Genomic DNA, 20,786 nt, shown 5'->3' with positions numbered 1-20,786 from the left:
ATTTTAACTTTATCTATGTGCCAGTGTGGGAAATGAGGAATAATTCGTTTATTGATCAATGTAATAAAGGATGGCCTTCAGGGTGTGTCATAGCTACCTGTAACAGACCAGCAAATGCTCCATGAACATCTCCCTTCTTCTCCAGCAAGTAGGCTGTAGCCTCATTACAGCCATGCCTCTCTGTTATCTAAAGAGACAATCATGGACAGACAGGACAGCAAAGAGAAGATTTAGCTTGACCAAAGGGCTGAGCACGTGCACTCATACAGGGTACCACTAAAAATACTCAGATATTCACAATGCAAGGACAAGGCGAGGAGGACAGAACATTTCCGCTGCCTGATGACTCAGATGTGGAGTTTTGCATATCCATTAGGCAAATATATCTCTTCCTTAGAAGACAATTCAGTTTTTACATGTCTGGGGGAATTTTTTTTTTTTTTACAAAGAAACAGTGGAATGAACTGTAATGAATCATTAAGGTGTACTTATTTCTTTGCACTCTTTTACATTTGATCTTTTCTTATGATTGCTTGTGTTTTTTATTTGTGTTGTATGAACTTATGCCTCTGTGATTTGCTCTGTACTGCATTACATGTATTTCCCATGATATTATGTACCAAGGACGACGACGACACCTCTGTGCAAACCTGCCATACATATCCATAATCATATCAACTCATGACAGACTGTATGCACATATACACACCAATGGGTATATGAAGGTGCTCTTCGTCTAAACATGTTTAAACATTAGAAATTCAACTGAAAAACGGTAAAGGGGTTCTTTGAAAAAAAGCAATATCTATAACTTTAAATCAAAACCCTCTACCGGTATTTACTATACAGCTCAGATATACAACTGAGAAACTTTTCAGACAGACTGGATTTTACTGTTTGGAGTACTAGATGGTGTGGAAAGTCACCAAACCGACAGAAGCAGCAACAGGTCCTGGCAAGCCAACGTTACCCTGATACAGACCTGGCACCTTTTCTTCAGGACTGGTAAGTAAAAGCCTGTGTTGTTAAAGTTGTGGACGCAGCTTATGTTGCAGCTACAACTTAGTTAGGCTGATACCATGATGTCAGCTCTCTGTGCACAGTATGTGTGAAGGACAAGAGGAACAGAGTGCGTTCATGTAGAGGCTCATCTCACTGCGCTGCAGGACTGAGAGGTTCAGGAGGTCCTTTGTCCCCACAGCCATAAGAGCTTTTTAATAGTGACTGCTGACATTGATGTTTTTTCTCAGATTTATTTATTTATGTATTCATTTATTATCATTATTATTATAAGTAGTATTATTATTAGTGTGATTGTTCTAATATACAATCATTGTAAATATTTTTAAAAAACAACAAATTTTGAGCTACTTGACTAATTTTGAATTTCCCCCACTGGGGGATGAATAAAGTATTTTTCTATTCTATTCTATTCTAATGAGGACATCTTTTTTTTCCTGATAACTAATAATCCCTATGTTAAAAGGGCTACATTCAGTGGGGTTACATGGCACTGTAAAAATCGGATTAATGGCTAAATTACAATAAGACTGAATTATTAAATTCATGTATACACCTTAGTTTAACTAAAAATTAGACCGAATCAGGTTACTCGCAATCGGATTAAGACCCAGATATAAGTCATAATCACACTAAACGTGCATGTAGACGGAGACGCACGTGGTGAATTGGATTTTGCATTCTTCGCATACTCGAGATTTTTTCCCGGGGTCGTGACCCAAAGGAGACGATATTACTGTTGTTGTCGCCGCCGTCAGAAAGAAACAAACAACATGATGGAGAATGCGCCGTTGTGCATCGTCTGTGCCATAACCAGCTCATCACAGATGTAGAGGGACGCAGCTTCATCTCGCTCTGCGTTCGCCATCTTTCTGAATGCCTGAGTTTGTTGCTGTTGGTGGTGAAGACGTCAACAGGAAGTGGCTCTATTAGCGATAGCTGAAATGGGGACAGCGCCACCTATGGTACCGGGGTATAACATGCTTTGTGCCAGTGATTCCATTCATTCACCGCCATATATCCAAGGATAATTACCCTCAGATAAGGAGCAGAACCCAACTGTAGCTGTAATCCAGTTAATCTCATCATGTAGACCCACTGAGTGTTGAAGCAACACTAGAGAGGTTTGTGGACCTTGCAAATCTGACCCTTTCTTAAGCTCATTCCAAGGCCTGAAACTGCCCAAGGGCGTCCTGGGGCTGAGTTACCGCAGTTCCCGTCTTCAGTTTCCTGCCTGGCACTACACTGTTTGCTTTACTGGACAAGGTAATAAACCACACTTTTGCCTTTACAAAAATAAACTCCATGGCAGAGTCAGCAGAGAGATCCAAGACAACGCAATGTGAGGAAGAAGAAAAAGTGTGGGAGGAAGACATGGGACAAGAATAAGACTCCGATTGATTTTCCTGCTGCAGAGAGCTCAGAGAAAAAACCTGGATGACAGACAGACGCAGAGTCAGCTTCACTGTTGCTATCAGTCAGTAATAACTGATCAGCTCTCTGGTTCTTTGCTCGGCTCCGTTGCTGAACTTGTCAACATGCAGGTTTAAATTGATGAAAAGAATCTGATCGTGATCATTTCTCCTCGTCTGTCTCGGCTGGAAATCAGAGGAGACTGAAGCTGCGTAATAAAACTAATGAAACATTAGTGTTCATGCACTGCAGACATTTACTTCCGTGCTCTGTATCATGACTAACAGGAAGTGCATAGCTTTGCAACAGCAGCGTGCTCATCCCTGTTATTCTTTATTATGTCAGGGACTGAAACAGTTAGCTCCTCACTTCTGTTTCAGACTAACATGGAAACAAGTTGTTCTCGTGTGAAAATGTTTGAACTAACTTCACACCAAATGCTTTTAAAATGTTCTCCAGTGTCTTCAATACATGACTCTGCATTATATACAATGTGCATTATGTTGCACATATATTGATTTGCAGATGAAGGAGTGTTTTCTGTCCATCACCCTGCAGGCTGGGAAAAAAACAAACAATTCATAAAGAAATGTCTTTTTTAAAGAGATCTCAAATAGGAATGGCCACATACTCTGTGTTTGGTAAAGCCTTGCTATGAAAATGTTCTCTCAAGACCTAATGCATGGGTATCACAGATGTCACCTGTATAGCCTCCTCCAGTCTGTAGTGCTGGGAGGAATGGAGGAAGGTCAGGAGCTGGTGGGGGTCAAAGTGGCACAACAAGTCCAGCAGAAGCTCATGGAGGTCACGTTCCAGAGGCAGGATGGACCCAGAATGAGGTCCTTCCCTGAAAAACAGAGCAGACAGGAAACGACGAGGATGAAACGTATGACAGGAACAAAGGGGATAGGTAAGAAATTCTGCCGGAACACCATACCGAGGCTCCAACAGGCAGCTGAGGAATTTGAAAAGTAGCTGGTCATCCTGGAAAGACACAGACAGAGGGATCTTTAAAAGTGGGCTTTTAATCTTTATGCACACAGCTGTCATAAGAACAGCTTTATACCCTAACCCTACCTGAAGCTCAGAGACGATTGAATGCACTTCGTCTGCAAAATGACACATCAAAAGGTCAGCTGATTTGCTGGGGTCCAGGCTCACCAGCTCCTGTGAATATATGATACAGGTTCAAATTCAGAGAATGTCTTCATGCAAATAATAAAATAGAAAGGATGAAACCAAAAAAAAGACGAAACCACTCGACCGCTTTCTAGCTCAAATTGTCAAGGAATCCTATAGTTGACGACCTAAACATAAAGAGCCAGGAGAAGACTGAACTGAACACCTGAGAGCAGACAGAAAGCCCCCCCCGACTCCACCAAAGGTATGCCAAAACACACGAGTGGCATCCTGTTTTTCTCACAGTGCTGCGGGTGAACTTGTATTCATTTATGGAAAGTTTCAAGTGAGAGATGTATGACCAGAGAAATGATATTCTGTCCAATAGAAAATCTGTGGGTATGTTTCAAAGCTTCCTCCGTAGGAGGGGTCATTCCAAGTCACCTCCTTCTTAGGCTAGAAAAGAGTACCTGCTTTTTCTTAAAAAAAACATAATGGAACAGTCCTAACAAGAGCCAAATGTCACGGTAACGGTCGCGCTGTCAGTTACACTCATGACACGCAGCTGAAAATGTGACGCGGTTGTTATCTAACTGCCCAACACACATTTATATTGGCATCTTACACTTTGCTGTAGTTTGATGGAACACATATGCATACTGTGCTGACATAGATTATTCTTTTCTCTGCAGCATCGTCGACTTGTACAAAGAATTGTTGGTGTTTTGAAGGGCCCTTTACAGTGGGACAGCCCTTTGGTATGATTTGATAACGTGGATCTGTTAAAGACCCTTCCTTCGTCTGGGGAAGCACCTCAAACTGTACACGTGTAAAGGTAGATGTGACCAGTCCACATCTTAGAGCAGCTCCCAGACGTTATGTAGAATTCCCTCAATCAACAACAACAAAAGAACATTCAGGACGCCTCCTGAATCCTGAACATGTTCAGCTGTCTCTCCCATCCAGCCTTCCTACCTCACTCAGCCTCATGATGAGCGGCTGAGATGGGCAGCAGGAACCGGGTGTCTGTGGAGAAATGCACTGACCTGGACATGTTGCATAACTTTGATCTTGACTCTTTGTTTCTCCTCATCAGTGTAGCCAGGCATGGACAGAAGATTGTGGATGTAGGTGAAGATCTCCCACTAACACACACACACACACACACACACACGTCAGTGGTCTGAACACACACCCAGCCTTGGCTGGTTGAACCAGCCTGGGCCCTGGCCCCAGCAGCTTTGCTGCATGTCGAAGGTTTTATGGCTCTACAGGTTCAGTCATCAGCTTCCTCACATCACACAGACTGACTCAGCTCTAAACTTCACATCAGAGCTCAACATCACAACCACTGTCATGAATTCAATGATTATTTTCCCAGGTGACAGATTCAGAATAACGTGTAAGCCCTCTGAGCTCACGTTCGGTTTGTCCCAGCAGAAGTGAGGACACACATGCCATACACGTACTTTCAGATGGGAAAAACTGTCAGATACTTTCTGAATTAAAACTGTTTCAACTCTTTCTATTGGATTCAATTCGCTGAGAAATTGAATATTTTATAAACTCAAAAAATTAACTGAGCTAATGAGTTCAAATGAATGCTGTGTTTACTTGAAAGTAATAATTCTGTTAATTTGTTTTCCAAAATTCCCCAGAAAACGTCACTTAAAAGCTCACTTCTTCAGATTTAATTTCAGGGAGCACCTGCAGCTTGTTGAAGTTAGTCTGAGACTGACTACAGCTGCTGCTGCTACCGGTCATGATTAATGTGGAAATGCACACACATCAGAACATCACCATACCTTGCGGAGGGGGTCTCTTAGGTAGCAGTCAATGATCCTCTCATACAGATGTTTCTTCTCGTAAAGAAATTCACATATTTGGTAGCTGGAAGGCAGCATGAGAGACAGAAAGGCAGTAAATGACCACATGCTCTGTGATTATCCATCATGATGTTTTATCCCTGCACGAGCAGCTCGGGTAACCAAAGTGTTTTAGTATGGATAACATGGTCATAATCTTATGGCTGATTAGTTTAGAAAAATGTTGTGAAAAAAAAGTCCTCATCCTCTTTCAATTAGAAGTTTTATGTATCAGAACACATCAAAGATCATCAGCTCCTCAGCAGGTGTTAAATTGAACACATGACATGTTGCAGTGTCACTGTCTATGGAACAAAAACAGAAGCAATGTGGCAAGAAATAAGTGAACCCCATGAGCTTGTAGAAGCAGAAATAAGTTGAAGTGATCATAGAAAATGTCAACATCTAAAAAATAAATCTCAAATTCAAATGCAACAGGCTTTAGTCAGCTACTCACAACTTGGCTTTCTCTGCTAAAGTGAGCAGCCTTTCTTCATTAAACTGGACCACACCCCCGACCTGCAACAGCTCCAGCAGAACCTACCAACAGGTAAAAACAAGTGTCAGAACATTCTTCCTCTTCTTCTTCTGTGTTTAAATAAATTCAATGGGACACAAATCTGAGGGGACTATGCTAATATACAAGGATAAGTATGGAGGTGATGTAAAACAGAAGCTGGAGATAAGAGGATTGAAATATTCATACAGATAAAAATATGTCCAGTTAAAGCAGACACATTTAAATCCTGTGACTGCTTGAAGGCACGTTCTTGTGGGATGGATCTCTCTGCCTTTTGTCCGATGTAACACAAGTGGAATGCAGCTCAACAGGACCGAGACAAAGTGACTGACTCTCCACCTCTGGACCCAAAAAGCTCAATGAACTGTTGTCCTTTTGAAGCTGAAATGGCCCCCACAAAGTTTTCATCCCACACTGCGAGCTCACAGGAAGCTGCTGTGTAAACCTCTGCATTTGTTCTGTGGCTGCATCAGTAAAAGTCATTCAGTTCTCTGAGGTTTTGCTCATCTTTTGATGGAATACACTTGAAAAGCACGATGTATGCTTACATGTGAGAGAACAAAGATTTCAAAGTCCTTCACTTTACTCGTACTGACTCCCAGCTGATCAGCGTCATCACTCAGCCAGCAGCAGTGTGACAGCATGCCGCTCCTTCTTATGAAGTGCTGCTGATTCGTAGTAGCAGCGGGTGGATATGAGCAAAGCGGAGGAACATTTGCACCTAACAAGCACAGCAGGTAAAAACTAGCTGTTTACACAACACTGCCCTGTTGGATGATCGCGTGAGAGCATCATTTCAGCTCTCTGCTTTGCAACATTTTCCACCTTTTCTGCTATTGGTTGTGTGTGTTGAAATGTTTCCCAATCACAGACTGAGTAGCAACATGTACATAAGGCCCCGCCGTGTAAAAAAAGATCTACTAAGGTTCTGCACCTGACACAAAGTATCTTCTGTCAGCATTTACTAATGACATGCAGTAGTAAATTACAGCCTAGAAGGTGGAGACACTTGGATTTATGGTAGTTTGCCTGCCAGAACACACAATTTAATGAGAAGACTATTCAAATGAATCAATGCAAGTGATTTCCGTCTATGTGACATGAAACCCCTTCAGGTATTCAGGAGTCTCAACATACAGGGAAACCAGTCAGAAACTGAAAATGACCTGATATCAAACATCAAAATCATCCAGTCCTCCAAGACCAAACAAATCTGGAATTAGTTCATTTGAATCTTTACTTAAAAGTCCAAAGAAATGAGTTTTAGTACCTTCGCTGACCAACTTCATTGTATTTAGAAAATAGAACAAATCTAGAATTTGATGCAGTGAAAGTTGTTCCTTCAGCTTCCTTTAATGACACTTTTTAATGCTTTTGGAACTGAGGACACTGATTGTTGCAGTTTTTCAGAGCTGAATTCCTGCTGAATCCCAGATTTCAGCTGCTCAGCATTCTGTGCTTGCTGTGTGATCCGTTCTCTATGTTCAGCCTTCTCGTCTCCTCACCCCCGCCCCTGAATAGTCTGGTCCATTCATTGCTGATGCTGCCAACTTCTACCATCCAGAACTTCCTCCAACCTTTTCAATCTTATTTCATTTCTGTTGTAATATAATTCCAGCTAAACCTAAAAGCTAATAATTGAAGTTGCTGAACATTTATAGTTAATCACTCATTTGTGGTCAGGAAAGCCTGGTTGCACCCATAATAATATTCATGCTGTTCACATGATTGATAACACTTTTGGTTCAGATCATTTTAAGTGGAACATTTAAAGATAAATAAATAAAGAATGATGCTGTAATATGTATGCAAAAAGAGCAGAGAGCAGGATCTCTATACTTCAACCTGCTGTCTTTCAGTGTGTCGAGAGTCATCGTCTGGGCAACACAGGAACTCCAGCACCTGAAAGACAGGAAGAGTCCTTTAAACACCACACATTTCCAGAGAGGCTGAAACTTCCTGGTCACCTCCACCGTACTGAAATATGGGCTGGAGCTGAGGTGGACCGAGTATTGTTGTAGTTCTATGTGATGCAGTAACACAGCAGTGTGAAATAGAACAAGTCTGCTTCCCTGGCTCGGTTCAGAACTACTTCTGTGGGCCATTGCAGCTGTGAAAGATACAGAGCATGCACAAACATCTGGAGCAGCATAGAGTATGAACCATAAAGGAGCTCAGACACACAGTGAGGGCTGTGATGGTAAATTTTATGTCTCAGGACAGACAGACTCTCCAATCCACATTAACCATTTGTATCACTCAGACACGCTAATTGTTTTAAACTATTTACCTCTTAATTAACACTCAGACAAGATAATTGTTTTAACCTCCCGTTTCTTAATTATCATCAAGACTGCATCCTACCCCCCTCTGGAGAACAAAGCCCCCACCTCAGGTATAAATGCACTGTATTTCTTTTGTCTGGATCTTTTCATACCATTGCTGCTGAATGGTGTGGACTGACTGGTCTTTTTCCTTGCAACGAAGAATAAAAGCTTGGCCGGCTGGCAGAAAAAGTAAGTTTCTCTATTTCATTGCTCATCAGAGGTATTAGGAAGGAAGCGATTGAAAACTTCCATAACAGGGCCGATCTACTGTTGCTTTGCACCAGGCAGAAGCCCTGTCATGTGTTCATTTGTTACTGCCAGTACTCAGCATGGACACATAGTAAGTGATATTTGCCCCTGGCAGCTTTGGGGTGATCTATCACTGCTGACTGTGCCTTTTTTAAGGATGTCTTACATTTTGGATTTGATGCAGCTGTGAGAGTTCAGGTGTTGAAGTGGGGGCCTGAAAGAAGAGATTCTCCATTCATGTAAATTCATTTGGAATGAAGAAGACTTTCTCAGAGCAAATACTGGACTGTGGTATTCTTTACTGACAGATGGGATCGGAGGATAAACAGGAGGATTCATCCAACAGCCACTGCACCTCATGTTTTGTTCTTTGTTTGATTTCTTTGTTCGGTTTTGATGGACGCACCATAACTTGTGTAGCTGGATATCACTGTGTTGTCTCTGAGAGCAAAGAAGTCTAAGGTTACCAGATGGCGATAACACGGTGACACACCACACCACTACTTTTATGCACCTGTGTTTGTTTTGAGGAGGAACAGCTGGGGTGGACAGCAGGCTGCACTGGTAGCTGCTGTTAGGAAGGACTGAAGGGTTTTTAATATTGTAATTGTGGGAGATAGCAGGGCCTTGACACTGGCCGAACCACGACTGTTTAGGGTCAGAATGAAAGATGTTGCAGCAATCTCAGACACAGTGTTGCCGGAGAGAGGCTTTAGGCCACAGACGCACAGAATGATATGAGGAAGTATAAGAGGATCTCACAAACTGAGGGATTCTGTGTATGCTGCCACGTACATGTTTCTATGTTGTTTCTGTTAATGAATTCCCAATAAGAGGCTGCAAAGGTGAGTCCAACAACTCTTTTCTCCACAACACTCAGCCCAGCTTACTGTGCTCGTCTCTCACCTTCAAGTCCATCAAAAACCTCGCCCCTCTGTATCTTACTGGGCTCCTTTAACACATTAACATCCCCAGCTGTACTCTTAGGTCCTCCTCCTCATCCACCATGGGGTCTAAAGCATTCAGCCGCTCAGCCCCCACCTCCGGAACTCTCTGCCACAGCACATGAAGCATTCTGATTCTCCATGCCACCTTAAAACTCCAGGTATATTTCCTTTAATCCCGGGACTGATGACCTTGATGTTGCCCTTTATTGCAGTTTTATTTCATTATATCTTTACTATTTTGACTGTTTTAATTTTCTTTTTTACTGTTTTTGTAAGGTGACATTGACTGTCCTGAAAAGTGCCTATAAATAAAATGTGCATCCATCCACTTTCTATACATGCTTAATCCAAGTTAGGAAGGGGGGGGTATCCCAGCTGTCATTAGGTGAGAGGCAGGGTATGCCCTGTACAGCTCGCCAGTCCATCACAGGGCCACACAGAGACACGCCACCATTCACACTCATTTTAGAGACACCAATCAACCAAACATGCATGTTTTTGGGTGGTGGGAAGCATAAATAAAATGTATTCTTTTATTACTATTTAATGACTGCATGCTGTCTGATCCTGAACCGTGAAAACAAACACATTGAATGCAGCTAAAGTTATTAAAGTAGACCTGATAAACAGTCTGAGCATCTTAAATCATTCCCTGAACAGGTAATCAGGTTCATGTCGTAAGAAGAAACAAGCTGATTCTTCTGATAGTCAGCAGGTCTGCATGTTTGTGCTGCTCCTGTTATAGGAACTGGACACTCCCACTGGTCATGATTATGATTAGCCCAGCTTTGTAAAGCTGGGACACAAGTTCAACTGCTGTTAGACATACACAGGTTAGAATGAAGTGCGTACGTTATGTACAGTATGAGCCGGATCCCAAACCTGTCCACCAGATTTAGCTCTGAGTGACTTACATGTTGGTATAAGGATGGTTGTTACAGTATATGATGTGATGATGCTAATACACTATGATGTTGTCAAGTTAATCTTGTGGTCTTTGAAACACATTCAGAAGATTCAGCTAATGAATACTTGAGATAATTTTATTTTATTTTTTCAACTCTCTGATCATAAGCATTATTTTATTGTTTGGATGTCTCAGCATTGTTCTACAGTGTAGAACACAGCAACAATGAGGGAAACGCATGAGTACGTGTGTGCAAACCTCTGTGTGGTATTGAATGTGTATGATTAATTAAACTCCTGGATACTAACCGTCCATTCAAAATCAGCAGGTATGTCCAGACTTTTGACAGTTGCTGTATACATGTCTCTATAAGGAACGAACGCTTACGACAGGGATGCTTCCGATGGGTCTGGTATCCAACCAATAGCCTTCATTTCACTCCTATGGAATGGTTGACTCCTGTTGTATCGGACTGTCCAGGACATTTAGACTTTTTAGAGAAAATTATCTAAACTCCTGAGGTTTTTACCAATGGACCCTTTCAAAACAATTATTCCCACTTATTTTCAACACTTACTTTGTTTTGTACCTTGTGGACATGACCTGGAAGCTTCTACAGTCTCAGTGCCATGTCAATCAAAAGGTAAGGAAGCCGTCGATAATCGTCATATCAAGAACAATTCCATTGTGATGGACTTATATGAAAAAATGTGTAAAGGATTAAGCACAGCTTGAGAGCAACACAAATCTGTGAGAATACATCAAAGAAAAGAACTGGACCCTTTTGCAATGAAATAAAAAGAACATTGTTGCTGGGAAAATAACGTTCAGTGGATTCTCATGATGATTTCTGGGGTCTTTTTTGTTTAGATTTTTGTTGGTGTTGATTGACGGTATGGTACCATAACATGCTCAGTATACTCGGGTATCAGTATATCACCATCTTTGATGAAGTTCTTGGGCTGCTGGGTTACCTGATCAAAGAGCTTCCTGTTCACAAAGAGGGTGTTGTTTGGCTTGGCCAACTGGCGAGCCAAAAAGGTGAAGAGCCCGCCCACCTGGGATGGAGTAAAGTCTGGGTTGTCCACCATTACCTTGAAAAGAAGAAATGCATATCAATAATCAAAGCATAAAATATGACCTCCAGAGGATACAGAGGTTTTAACCCAGTGAGGGAGGGAAATTGTGGCATTTGGTATTAAAAAGAAACCTTCATTCCGAAGAACTGAGAAAACCTGAGTGTTTTACTTTGATTATAGTGTTTGAACTATTCAAATAACTAATTATTACTTTAACTTAAAGTGCTTGTGATAGCTGGACATTTAGTATAATTTGGATAAAATACCAGTATATGTTGTACAGATGGAAATCATCTAGCCTATAAATACCATGACCCAGCCCTCCAAGATGTTAATGAACCAATCACAAAAACAGACACTCTATCAAATATGTGTTGAGAAATGAAGCACATGAGTTTCACTGTTTCAAATAGTTTGGAAACAGTGGGCTGCTACCATTAATTTCATTAATGTGTTATGCAGCTGAATTTAGATGAAATCAGGCAGGTCACTAAACTACAGACATGTCTTCAGACACAAAGACCTGGATGACTTTTGACGTTCTGCTTCCACATTGAGATAAATCTAAAGTTATTGCTTAGGGTCCCATGTACTTTAGACAAATGTAGTTCCCTGAAGACAGCATTCCTTGGCTTCTCATGCTTCTGATGACATCTAACAGCAGATGTCATATTTCCTCCCATGATGCACTGAAAACCATCTCTCTTCCCTTTCTCTATTCTTTTTTTTTGGAATGCATTTGGAAGCCACAGTTGTTTGTCACTTCCTCACAGTTTGCGCTCTTCTCTCCACGCAGGGCTCCAGAGTTGAATATTTCTAATCTTTATTATTATGTTAATGTGTGTTATCTTGATAACAGAACAGATAGTGATAGTACCTGAAGTAAGATGTCCACTATCCTTTGCTGGTACTCAAGAGCCTGCTTGTCATTTTTAAAGTCATCAAATGTCTGGAGGGAAGAAATAATCAAATCTTAATTAATAGAAAACAAAACGACTAAAGTGAGGGCTGACACATATGTCATTTAAGAGGAAAAACAATAATGATACAACAATTATTCTGTATAAAAAGCCATACTTCATGTATCTAGATACATATCACATCATCTTTTAAGTGAGAGGCACACAGTCCTCCCATCAAGGCTTATACAGGGAGAACCAGGACAATCATCATCAATCACATTCTGTTTTAAATACTGAATAAAGCCGGTTAAACAAAATAAATCAATAATAACTCTTATTCACAGCCAGAACTTTCCCAGCTACAACTGCAGGGTTTCTCAGGCTGAGCAGCCACACAAACATTTCTACCCAGTTATGACTGCGTCAAGCATGAGCAAAAAGATACAAGGACCCCTCGTGTTGACCTTGATTACGTGCACTTTAACATGGATTAAAGGTGCAGTTTAAAGAATGTTTTCCTCCTCAAATTGCTGTTCCTCAATATAGCTCTTCCAGCTCAACTCAGCACAGTCATCAACACAGTTGGTGGTGTCATTAAAGCAGAATATTGAAAAGAAGTAGAGAAAATAAAAAGTTTGTGCACTGCTGTTTGCTCAAGAATGGACTACGCTGGACTGGAAAGACTACGCAGAACAACACGTTATTTCATGTACAGAATACATCACATGGCTGACTGAGCCAACATAAACACACAGTCACTGGCACGGGGATAAAAATGATCAAAGCAACCGGCTGGCAGCTGGTCACTTTGTGTGACAAATCAAATAGCTAACTATCCCTTTCCCTGAAGGTGGGGTTTGTATTAAAATAGAACAGATTAAGATTAACAGACAATTATAATATAAATTCATAGCAGTCATGAATGTGCAGGAAGTCTCACCATGGCAAGCACATTGAGAAATTCCCGGGTGTCAAAGTGGAGGAGTGTTTGAATAAAAGGGAAAACGTCCTCCTCCTCCGATGAGTCGCCTGAATGGAGACGGATCAGGAACTCAAACACCTGACACGTACAAACACAAACAAGACTAAATTCCATGAACACAGAAATGCCTGTTTCCAATGACAGTGGCAAAACTGTGATGTCATCCTTGATCGCTGCCCGTTTGCAGCCTCAGGCTGCACAGAAAACACACATGAAGCTGGGTGATAATCCCACAGCAGCAACTTTTCTGCATGGATGTACATTAGTACGCCGTTGGTTTACAAGATGAGTTTACACAGAAGACAACTCATCACTCCTCATCTACGCATTGTCTTCATAAAATGGATTTACAAGAAAGAAAATAACATGACCCATATATATGAAAAGCATCAAAGCCACCTTTATCCGTGAAGAGAATAGAAAAATACTTTTTTCATCCCCCAGTGGGGGAAATTCAAATTAGTCGAGTAGCTCAAAAAATTATAAATATCTACAATTATTGTATATTAGAGCAATACTACTACTAATAATAATAAAAGCAAATTAATAAATAAATTTGAGAAGAACATGTTAGCAGTCACTGTTAAAAAGCTTTATGGCTGTGGGGACAAAGGACCTCCTGAACCTCTCAGTCCTGCAGCACAGTGAGATGAGCCTCTCACACAAGGTCAGTATGTGGGTTATAGATAGACCATGCTGTGATCAGATCTACCCAGTGGTGGGAGAGACGCTGTCCTGTAAGCCTCCTTCACATTAGCATAAAACAGATCTAATGTCTCTTCTCTACGTGTTGGACAGTCCACATACTGTACAAAGCCAGTCAGGCAGGAGGATAGAGAGACGTGGTTGAAATCTCCTGTGATTGCAATGAATGCCTCAGGATGCTGGGTCTGTATCCTAGCAACGGCGTCATGGATGACGTCACACGCCGTTGTCAGTGCCGCCCTCGATGGAATGTAAACATTGATGACGACTGTATATGGGATGTCTCTGGCTGCATAGAATGCACGGAAACCAACTGACAGCAGTTCAATGTCTGGATAGTAAACCCTCTCCTTAACGGTCACATTGAGGGGGTTAACCCATCCATCCATCCATTTTCTATACCGTCAATCTGTTGGTCAGATCACGGGGGGGCTGGAGCCTATCCCAGCAGTCATCGGGCGAAAGGCGGGGTACACCCTGGACAGGTCGCCAGTCCATCACAGGGCCACATAGAGACAAACGAGACAAACAACCACACATGCTCACACTCACTCCTAGGATCAATTTCGAGTCACCAATCAACCTAACATGCATGCTTTTGGACGGTGGGAGGAAGCCGGAGTACCCAGAGAGAACCCACGCATACACGAGGAGAACATGCAGACTCCACACAGAAAGGCCCCAGGCGGGGATCGAACCTGGAAGTGGGTTAACCCATCTCTGATATAAAAAAGCAGGATAATACCCTCGCCCTGTTACAGAGACTTGAACATGTTATTGGGGTTAAAGGAACTGCATTAGGCTGCTTTAAGTCATATTTATCTAAAAGATTCCAGTTTGTTCTTGTAAATGAAGAATCTTCCTCACACATTGGAGTAAGTCATGGAGTTCCTCAGGGTTCTGTGCTTGGACCAATTCTTGCTTCTATTAGGTAACATTATCAGAAAGCATGGCATAAATTTCCATTGTTATTCTGATGATACTCAGCTGTACTTATCTATGAAACCAGATGAAACCAATAGGTTGGTCAGACTACAAGCCTGTCTTAAAGACCTGGATGACTCAGAACTGTCTGCTTTTAAATTCAGACAAAACTGAAGTTGTTCTCTTTGGACCTGAGCGCTTCAGGGAGAAATTGTCTAGTTATATAGTTACTCTAGATGGTATTTCCTTGGCTTCTAGTTCTACAGTGAGGAACCTTGGAGTTATTTTTGACCAGAATTTATCATTTGACGCACATATAAAACTGGTTTCTAGGACTGCCTTCTTTCACCTTCGTAATATTGTTAAAATCAGGAACATCCTGTCTCAGGGTGATGCAGAGAAACTAGTTCATGCATTTGTTACTTCAGGATTGGACTACTGTAATTCCTTATTATTGGGCTGTCCCACATATTCTCTGAAAAGCCTCCAGCTGATCCAAAATGCTGCAGCCAGAGTTCTGGTGAGAACTAACAGGAGAGATCATGTTTCTCCAGTTTTAGCTTCTCTTCAATGGCTCTGTAGGAATTGGACTAAATTGAAATTCAATTAATTGGATTTGATTGTATTACAATGAATTGGATTCTAATTGGCTTGAATTGGATCGTATCTTTGAAGTTCCCAGAGAAGACATTTGTTGTCATTTGGCGCTATATAAATTGACCTGGGATAAAATAGACCTTTGTTGTATAAAAAAGGTGGAACCACTAACTGATTAATCAACTTAATGTAAAATAAAATGTTAGTGTCCTTATCTCATTTCAAAATGACAAAACGTGGTAAGATTGCTGCCCTTCATGTGGGTGACTGGAGCTCGAATCCTGACCTCTCTCCCTGCATGGAGTCCTTAGACCAGACCCCCCTTACGCTACCTGCCTACTCGGAATATGAGTGTAAGTGGCTCTGGATAAAAGTGTCTGCTAAATGCATTAACAAACACAAACATAATGAACTGCACAACAGAAGACAACTGCTGATTTTGTTTCAACACGTCAGCACTCAAAGGTGTATCAGAGTAATCCTGAGTGTTCGTAGGATTTGTTCTTACCTTAAAACAAATGAGAAAAAAAATGGTGAATACCACAATTTTCCTAAAAAAGGTCTAAGTAGGTCTTGAGAACAAATTTGTTCTTTAGAATTGTTGGTGAATGAGGCTCATTATTCCTCACTCTGATTCTTCACTGTCCAGTCTCACATGAATGACACATTCTCAGGGCTTCTCAAACCAGGAAGGGTGAAGTCAGAGTGCGCCAAACTTCAGGATTCATAAACTAGAATACATATCCAACTCATGAAGTAGTATATATACAGGTATTTAAAGCACAGCACAGACATAGAGCACTCTTAAATAACTCATGAGGGCAGAGAGCTGTCAAGCAGAAGGCATTAATCGTATCCTTGTGTTGCTGAGTGCTGAGATACACACACAGAAACACTCAGCTTACCCATCAGTACAAATCCAAATGATATATTGGTGTATAACAAGTAAAATTTGACAATGAGCATTTTGGGTTTATATTTATGAGAAAAACACATACATGCACACCATATGGTGAAATCAAATCAATCATATGTACATACCTGGTTCTTAACTTGAAGCACCAGGTCTTCAGGGATGTCTCCTAGTGGATATGCCCTCCCTGCAAGACAGCAGCTACATACAAAAACACACACACACCAGCAAGTAAGGAGTCTGTGCAATAATTACATTTTGCATTTTATTAGTACATTTGGGTGAAAAAATGGCAACAGCAGTCCCAGTCTTATCAAAAATTCACCTTCAACAGTGGTAAAACAGGAGCATTTTTAGGCAGAAACCACAGCTTCAGCACAGCAGCTGAATGGATCACTGGACTGAGCCATAAATGTACATCTGTGGGATTTACCTTATGTACACCAGCAGTTTGTTCCCCATCACCACACCCTCATCTGACCGAGAGGAAAACATGCAGAGTTTAATATTTAAATACATATATGAATATATAATATTATCCTTAAACATTGCTTTTGTTGATGTGTGTGCTTCATCGTGGTTTTGGTTTCCAGTCTCACCCGTTATGCTCCTTCCTTCTCTAACTGTAGGGCCAATCACTGCAAAGAGTTTCTGAAATGCAACAACATAGACAGTACAGATGGATGCAGCACACAGTTGAAATCAAAAAGAAAACAGATTAAGAAAACAACCTAACTCTTACTGAGCTGCAGTGTACTCATTCAGATTGATTAGCACATCTGGCACTCAAAATAAATCACTGACCCAACAAGAACAGCACAATTTCAAGTGGAAACTCAGAGCAAACCACATCATCTTACAAATTCAATCTTAGCTTCACATTTATTGATGCATTTCTTTCTTTGTCTGTATATTTACAAGATGACTAACAAACCTTTCCTAGGTTTGGAATGAGCCAGTGCATCCAAACTTTTCACTGATACTACACCTGCACTTAGTGGCTGAAAATAGCTCCCTCAACACAGTATGCCAGAGAGGTCAAAGGGTGTTACATGTTTCCTTTAAAGTCCAGCAGAATGTTGAACCACTCCATGAAGAGGTCAGTTTTTACAAAACAATAACATGAAACTTAACCTTACAGCTTCAGAAGGGTCAGTGGTTTGTCTTTCATCACCACTCGATGCCCAGAACACCGAAGCATTCTTTCACACTCTGACTCAGGTTCAGTGCAAAGGATCTTTCCTAAAAAGAGCATATGGCACCACCAACGCCAACTAAAACACTGAGGCAATGTTTATGGAGGGAGCTCAGAAGAAAGAGCAGTCAGGGAAGTGATCAGGCCGGACCAGACAAAAGCTCTGATTGGCTTTTTTTCTTTTAACAGAAAAGTCTGAAAAACAGACACCAAGCTGGCCTTCCTGCTCTAACAGGGCACACACCACTGCTCAGCAAAGGCTGCACAATGTTGCTTGAACAAGATGAAACAAAGGTTTGGAGCAGGACTTGCCTCCATTGGAGTGATGTAGTCATTCATGCCCCGGTTGAACACGTAGATCATTGCATCATAGAGCTGGTTGTGCCAACAGACCTGAACCACCTTCACGCAGACATGCATGTCCAAACACACACACACACACACACACACACAGAAGACCTTTAGTAACACATCAGTGGACAATGAAAAGGCTCTTTTCCTCAAAGTCCCCACTGACCCTGGCTGACTTCAGCTGAGAGCTGTGGATGGAACACAGAAACAGGTACAACATGCAGCACAGGAGCCAGAACGAGCAGCTCCATTTGAAAAGTTAGACGTCAGCTGAATCCTGAATGGGTGTTTTTTCTGTTCAAAGGAAAAGGGGGAGAAGAGATCTGTGCTGAAGCCTGAGAGGTTTGTATGAACAGGAATATGGTTCACAAAGTACTTTCTTTGAATGGACTTACATTCACAAAGCTTTCAGATCCTTTCAGATTGTCCACCACAGAACCACAGTATGCAGACCCCTCATCGAGCGCTTTTATTTGTGTTTTATTAACATTCAGATGCACACATTAAAGCTGCTATAGAAAAGGTTGTGCTTATTTCATTTTGTTGAGCAAAGAGGTTCTGACATTCAGTTGTGGTGAAATAAATCTAATCAGTTGATCATCAATCAGTACAGTTATTCAGGAGCATTTGATTGATGGTGATCAAGCACCCGTGTGTAGCTCTGTGTTTTGTATCATGTTATGTGTTGGTGTTCATCTGAGGTTGGAGGTAGCTCATTCTAGGACCTGCTAATGACCAGAAGACTCTCATTATGTGCTGGGACATAAAACCTTCCAATATAAGGAGGGGGTACCTTTTCCTTATCACTGTAGCCAACTTCTTTGTGCTTCAAATTCTACAGAAGAAACATGCTGACATTGAAGAGCAGTCCGAACCCAATCATTTGGAGAAACAATGGTCAGTGGCCCCGACCATACATAAGAGATATTATATAAGAGCTATCAAAAAATGGGTCCAATTAGATAAGCCTGAGGCAGAAAATGTGTCTGAAACAAACGGGGATACCTTGAAATAATGTGAAAACTTTCCAAATCAAATGTGTATCGTATAAATCAAACTGAAAGAAAATGCAACAAACTGAACATGAAAAGGTTTGCACTTCAGAGAGAGAACTTGTGGTATGTGAAAATAAATGTGAAATAAGTTGTTTCAGTTACAAGTGGAATTCTTTCACAGCAGAAAACATCAAATCTGCTGCTCAAACACACACACACCTGCTGCATGTCCAGGCTCGTCACATCTAGATGGACAATGCATCTCTCAAGGCTGTCCATCATGCCACTGTCATGGTAATGGGCGAGGAGGTCCTTCATTATGGGTGTGGGGAGGTGACCAAGGCGGTTGGCAACGATACATGACTCCAGCGACTCCAGGAAGACACCCTTAGCAACCGTGTTCTCAACCAGCCGGGCATAGAGCTGACTGAACAGCAGGTCACTGGGAGCAAACACACACAAAGAAAAAGTGAATAAAGGAATATACAGATACGTGTGTGTGTGCATACGCCCACACTCACACACCAGTCAGCAGCATTAAACCACTGACAGCTCATCTTGTTAAGCTCTGTGGAACGCGTTTACAAGCTGAAGTACAACCCAGTAACCATCATTAAGAAGACATACTGTGGCTTCACTGAGTGACTGTTTGTTGCGTTTGCTTCTTTTTGGAAAATATGGAAAAATTCTCAGTGATAGATAAATTCTACTAGAACACAGAATGTCAGGAGTTAGGAGGGCAGCATGTTTTTCTTTTTAACCCAGACCCATGACTGGTGTTTAGCTCTCATGTTACCATTTGTTGGAATCTTTCAGTTTTTTAAATACATTTCTATACTTCAAACAAGCTTTCATGACATTTCTTCACATTGGATTGAAATAGCCCTCTCAAGTGACCATGCTCTGATCAGTTTTGATCCTGCAGTGTATAATGATATTATATATATTGATAATACAGTACATGCTTTCAGTCCATAACATACAGCAATGCAGTCTTATCTAGACCAAATGGCATGTGTCTAATGATAGAACGTTCATTTCAGTCATTTGAGACTTGACATGGACTCGAATACAAAGACTTGAGACTTGGAAAAAATGACTTGTGAACATGTCTGACACACACACACACACACACACACACTTACACCATCTGTAGGAGTAGGCAATAATCCACCAGGACTGGAACCACTTCCTGAATAAACCACAGAGATAAGGGGTTGGAGTGAGCACAGGAGTGGAACACTAGTGTTAGACAGTCTTAATTTATGTCAACAAATCAAAGTAGAAGAAAACAACAACAATCTTGTTTATCTGTCAAATACATATTCAATATGAATATGTCAAAGAAACCCACAGATCTAGTCGGACAGATATTCAGATGACAGTAAAAGTGTTTGTATGTGCCGTCTTTAATTTTGGAAAGAGAAAGAACACCATGCAAGCACCAAGCCCTGTGAAGCCTGTGGTGCTGCTGCTTGGGAACAAACTGATGCTCGTCAGTCGTTGTGGCTGCTTGTGTTAGGGCTCGTACTTTAAAGGCACAGACTTTGGTTTTAACTTGGTGGCATGGTAATGTTTCCTTCACCAATGATGCATTTGATTTGATGCATTTCTCATCCGTGGAATGTGTAGCCTGCAAGCCTTAATGCAGAGAGAGCAATCCCGCTTAAAAAGCATTCTATGCACTCCATTAGTGTAGACAAGAAGATAGAAAAGATGAGAGAGAGCAGCTTCAAATACAACACACGCATCTATCATAAAACAACTATTTCTTTT

General features: G+C 41.3%; 1 protein-coding gene across 2 annotated transcripts in view; it reads right to left on the bottom strand.

Annotated features, from left to right (window-relative positions):
* The window catches only part of vps8 (VPS8 subunit of CORVET complex), a 68,117-nt gene that overhangs the window by 12,545 nt on the left and 34,786 nt on the right, over window positions 1-20,786 (bottom strand). For both annotated transcript variants that reach the window (XM_072391547.1, XM_072391548.1), the window contains 17 exons: window positions 20,156-20,202; window positions 19,230-19,452; window positions 17,977-18,066; window positions 17,069-17,120; window positions 16,903-16,945; window positions 16,598-16,670; window positions 13,289-13,408; window positions 12,324-12,395; window positions 11,342-11,461; window positions 7,783-7,839; window positions 5,875-5,957; window positions 5,358-5,442; window positions 4,599-4,697; window positions 3,511-3,600; window positions 3,371-3,417; window positions 3,136-3,280; window positions 98-187 (listed from right to left, as the gene is read on the bottom strand). In XM_072391547.1, the coding sequence (XP_072247648.1) occupies window positions 98-187; window positions 3,136-3,280; window positions 3,371-3,417; window positions 3,511-3,600; window positions 4,599-4,697; window positions 5,358-5,442; window positions 5,875-5,957; window positions 7,783-7,839; window positions 11,342-11,461; window positions 12,324-12,395; window positions 13,289-13,408; window positions 16,598-16,670; window positions 16,903-16,945; window positions 17,069-17,120; window positions 17,977-18,066; window positions 19,230-19,452; window positions 20,156-20,202 (1,536 nt within the window). The remainder of the gene's footprint in view (window positions 1-97; window positions 188-3,135; window positions 3,281-3,370; window positions 3,418-3,510; window positions 3,601-4,598; window positions 4,698-5,357; window positions 5,443-5,874; window positions 5,958-7,782; window positions 7,840-11,341; window positions 11,462-12,323; window positions 12,396-13,288; window positions 13,409-16,597; window positions 16,671-16,902; window positions 16,946-17,068; window positions 17,121-17,976; window positions 18,067-19,229; window positions 19,453-20,155; window positions 20,203-20,786) is intronic.

This window comes from Leuresthes tenuis, unplaced genomic scaffold, assembly GCF_036924035.1.
Source record: "Leuresthes tenuis unplaced genomic scaffold, fLeuTen1.0.hap1 SCAF_8, whole genome shotgun sequence".
NCBI lineage: Eukaryota > Metazoa > Chordata > Actinopteri > Atheriniformes > Atherinopsidae > Leuresthes > Leuresthes tenuis.
The sequence above is the reverse complement of the archived record's forward strand: the minus strand, read 5'-3'. Positions and strand labels throughout refer to the sequence as shown.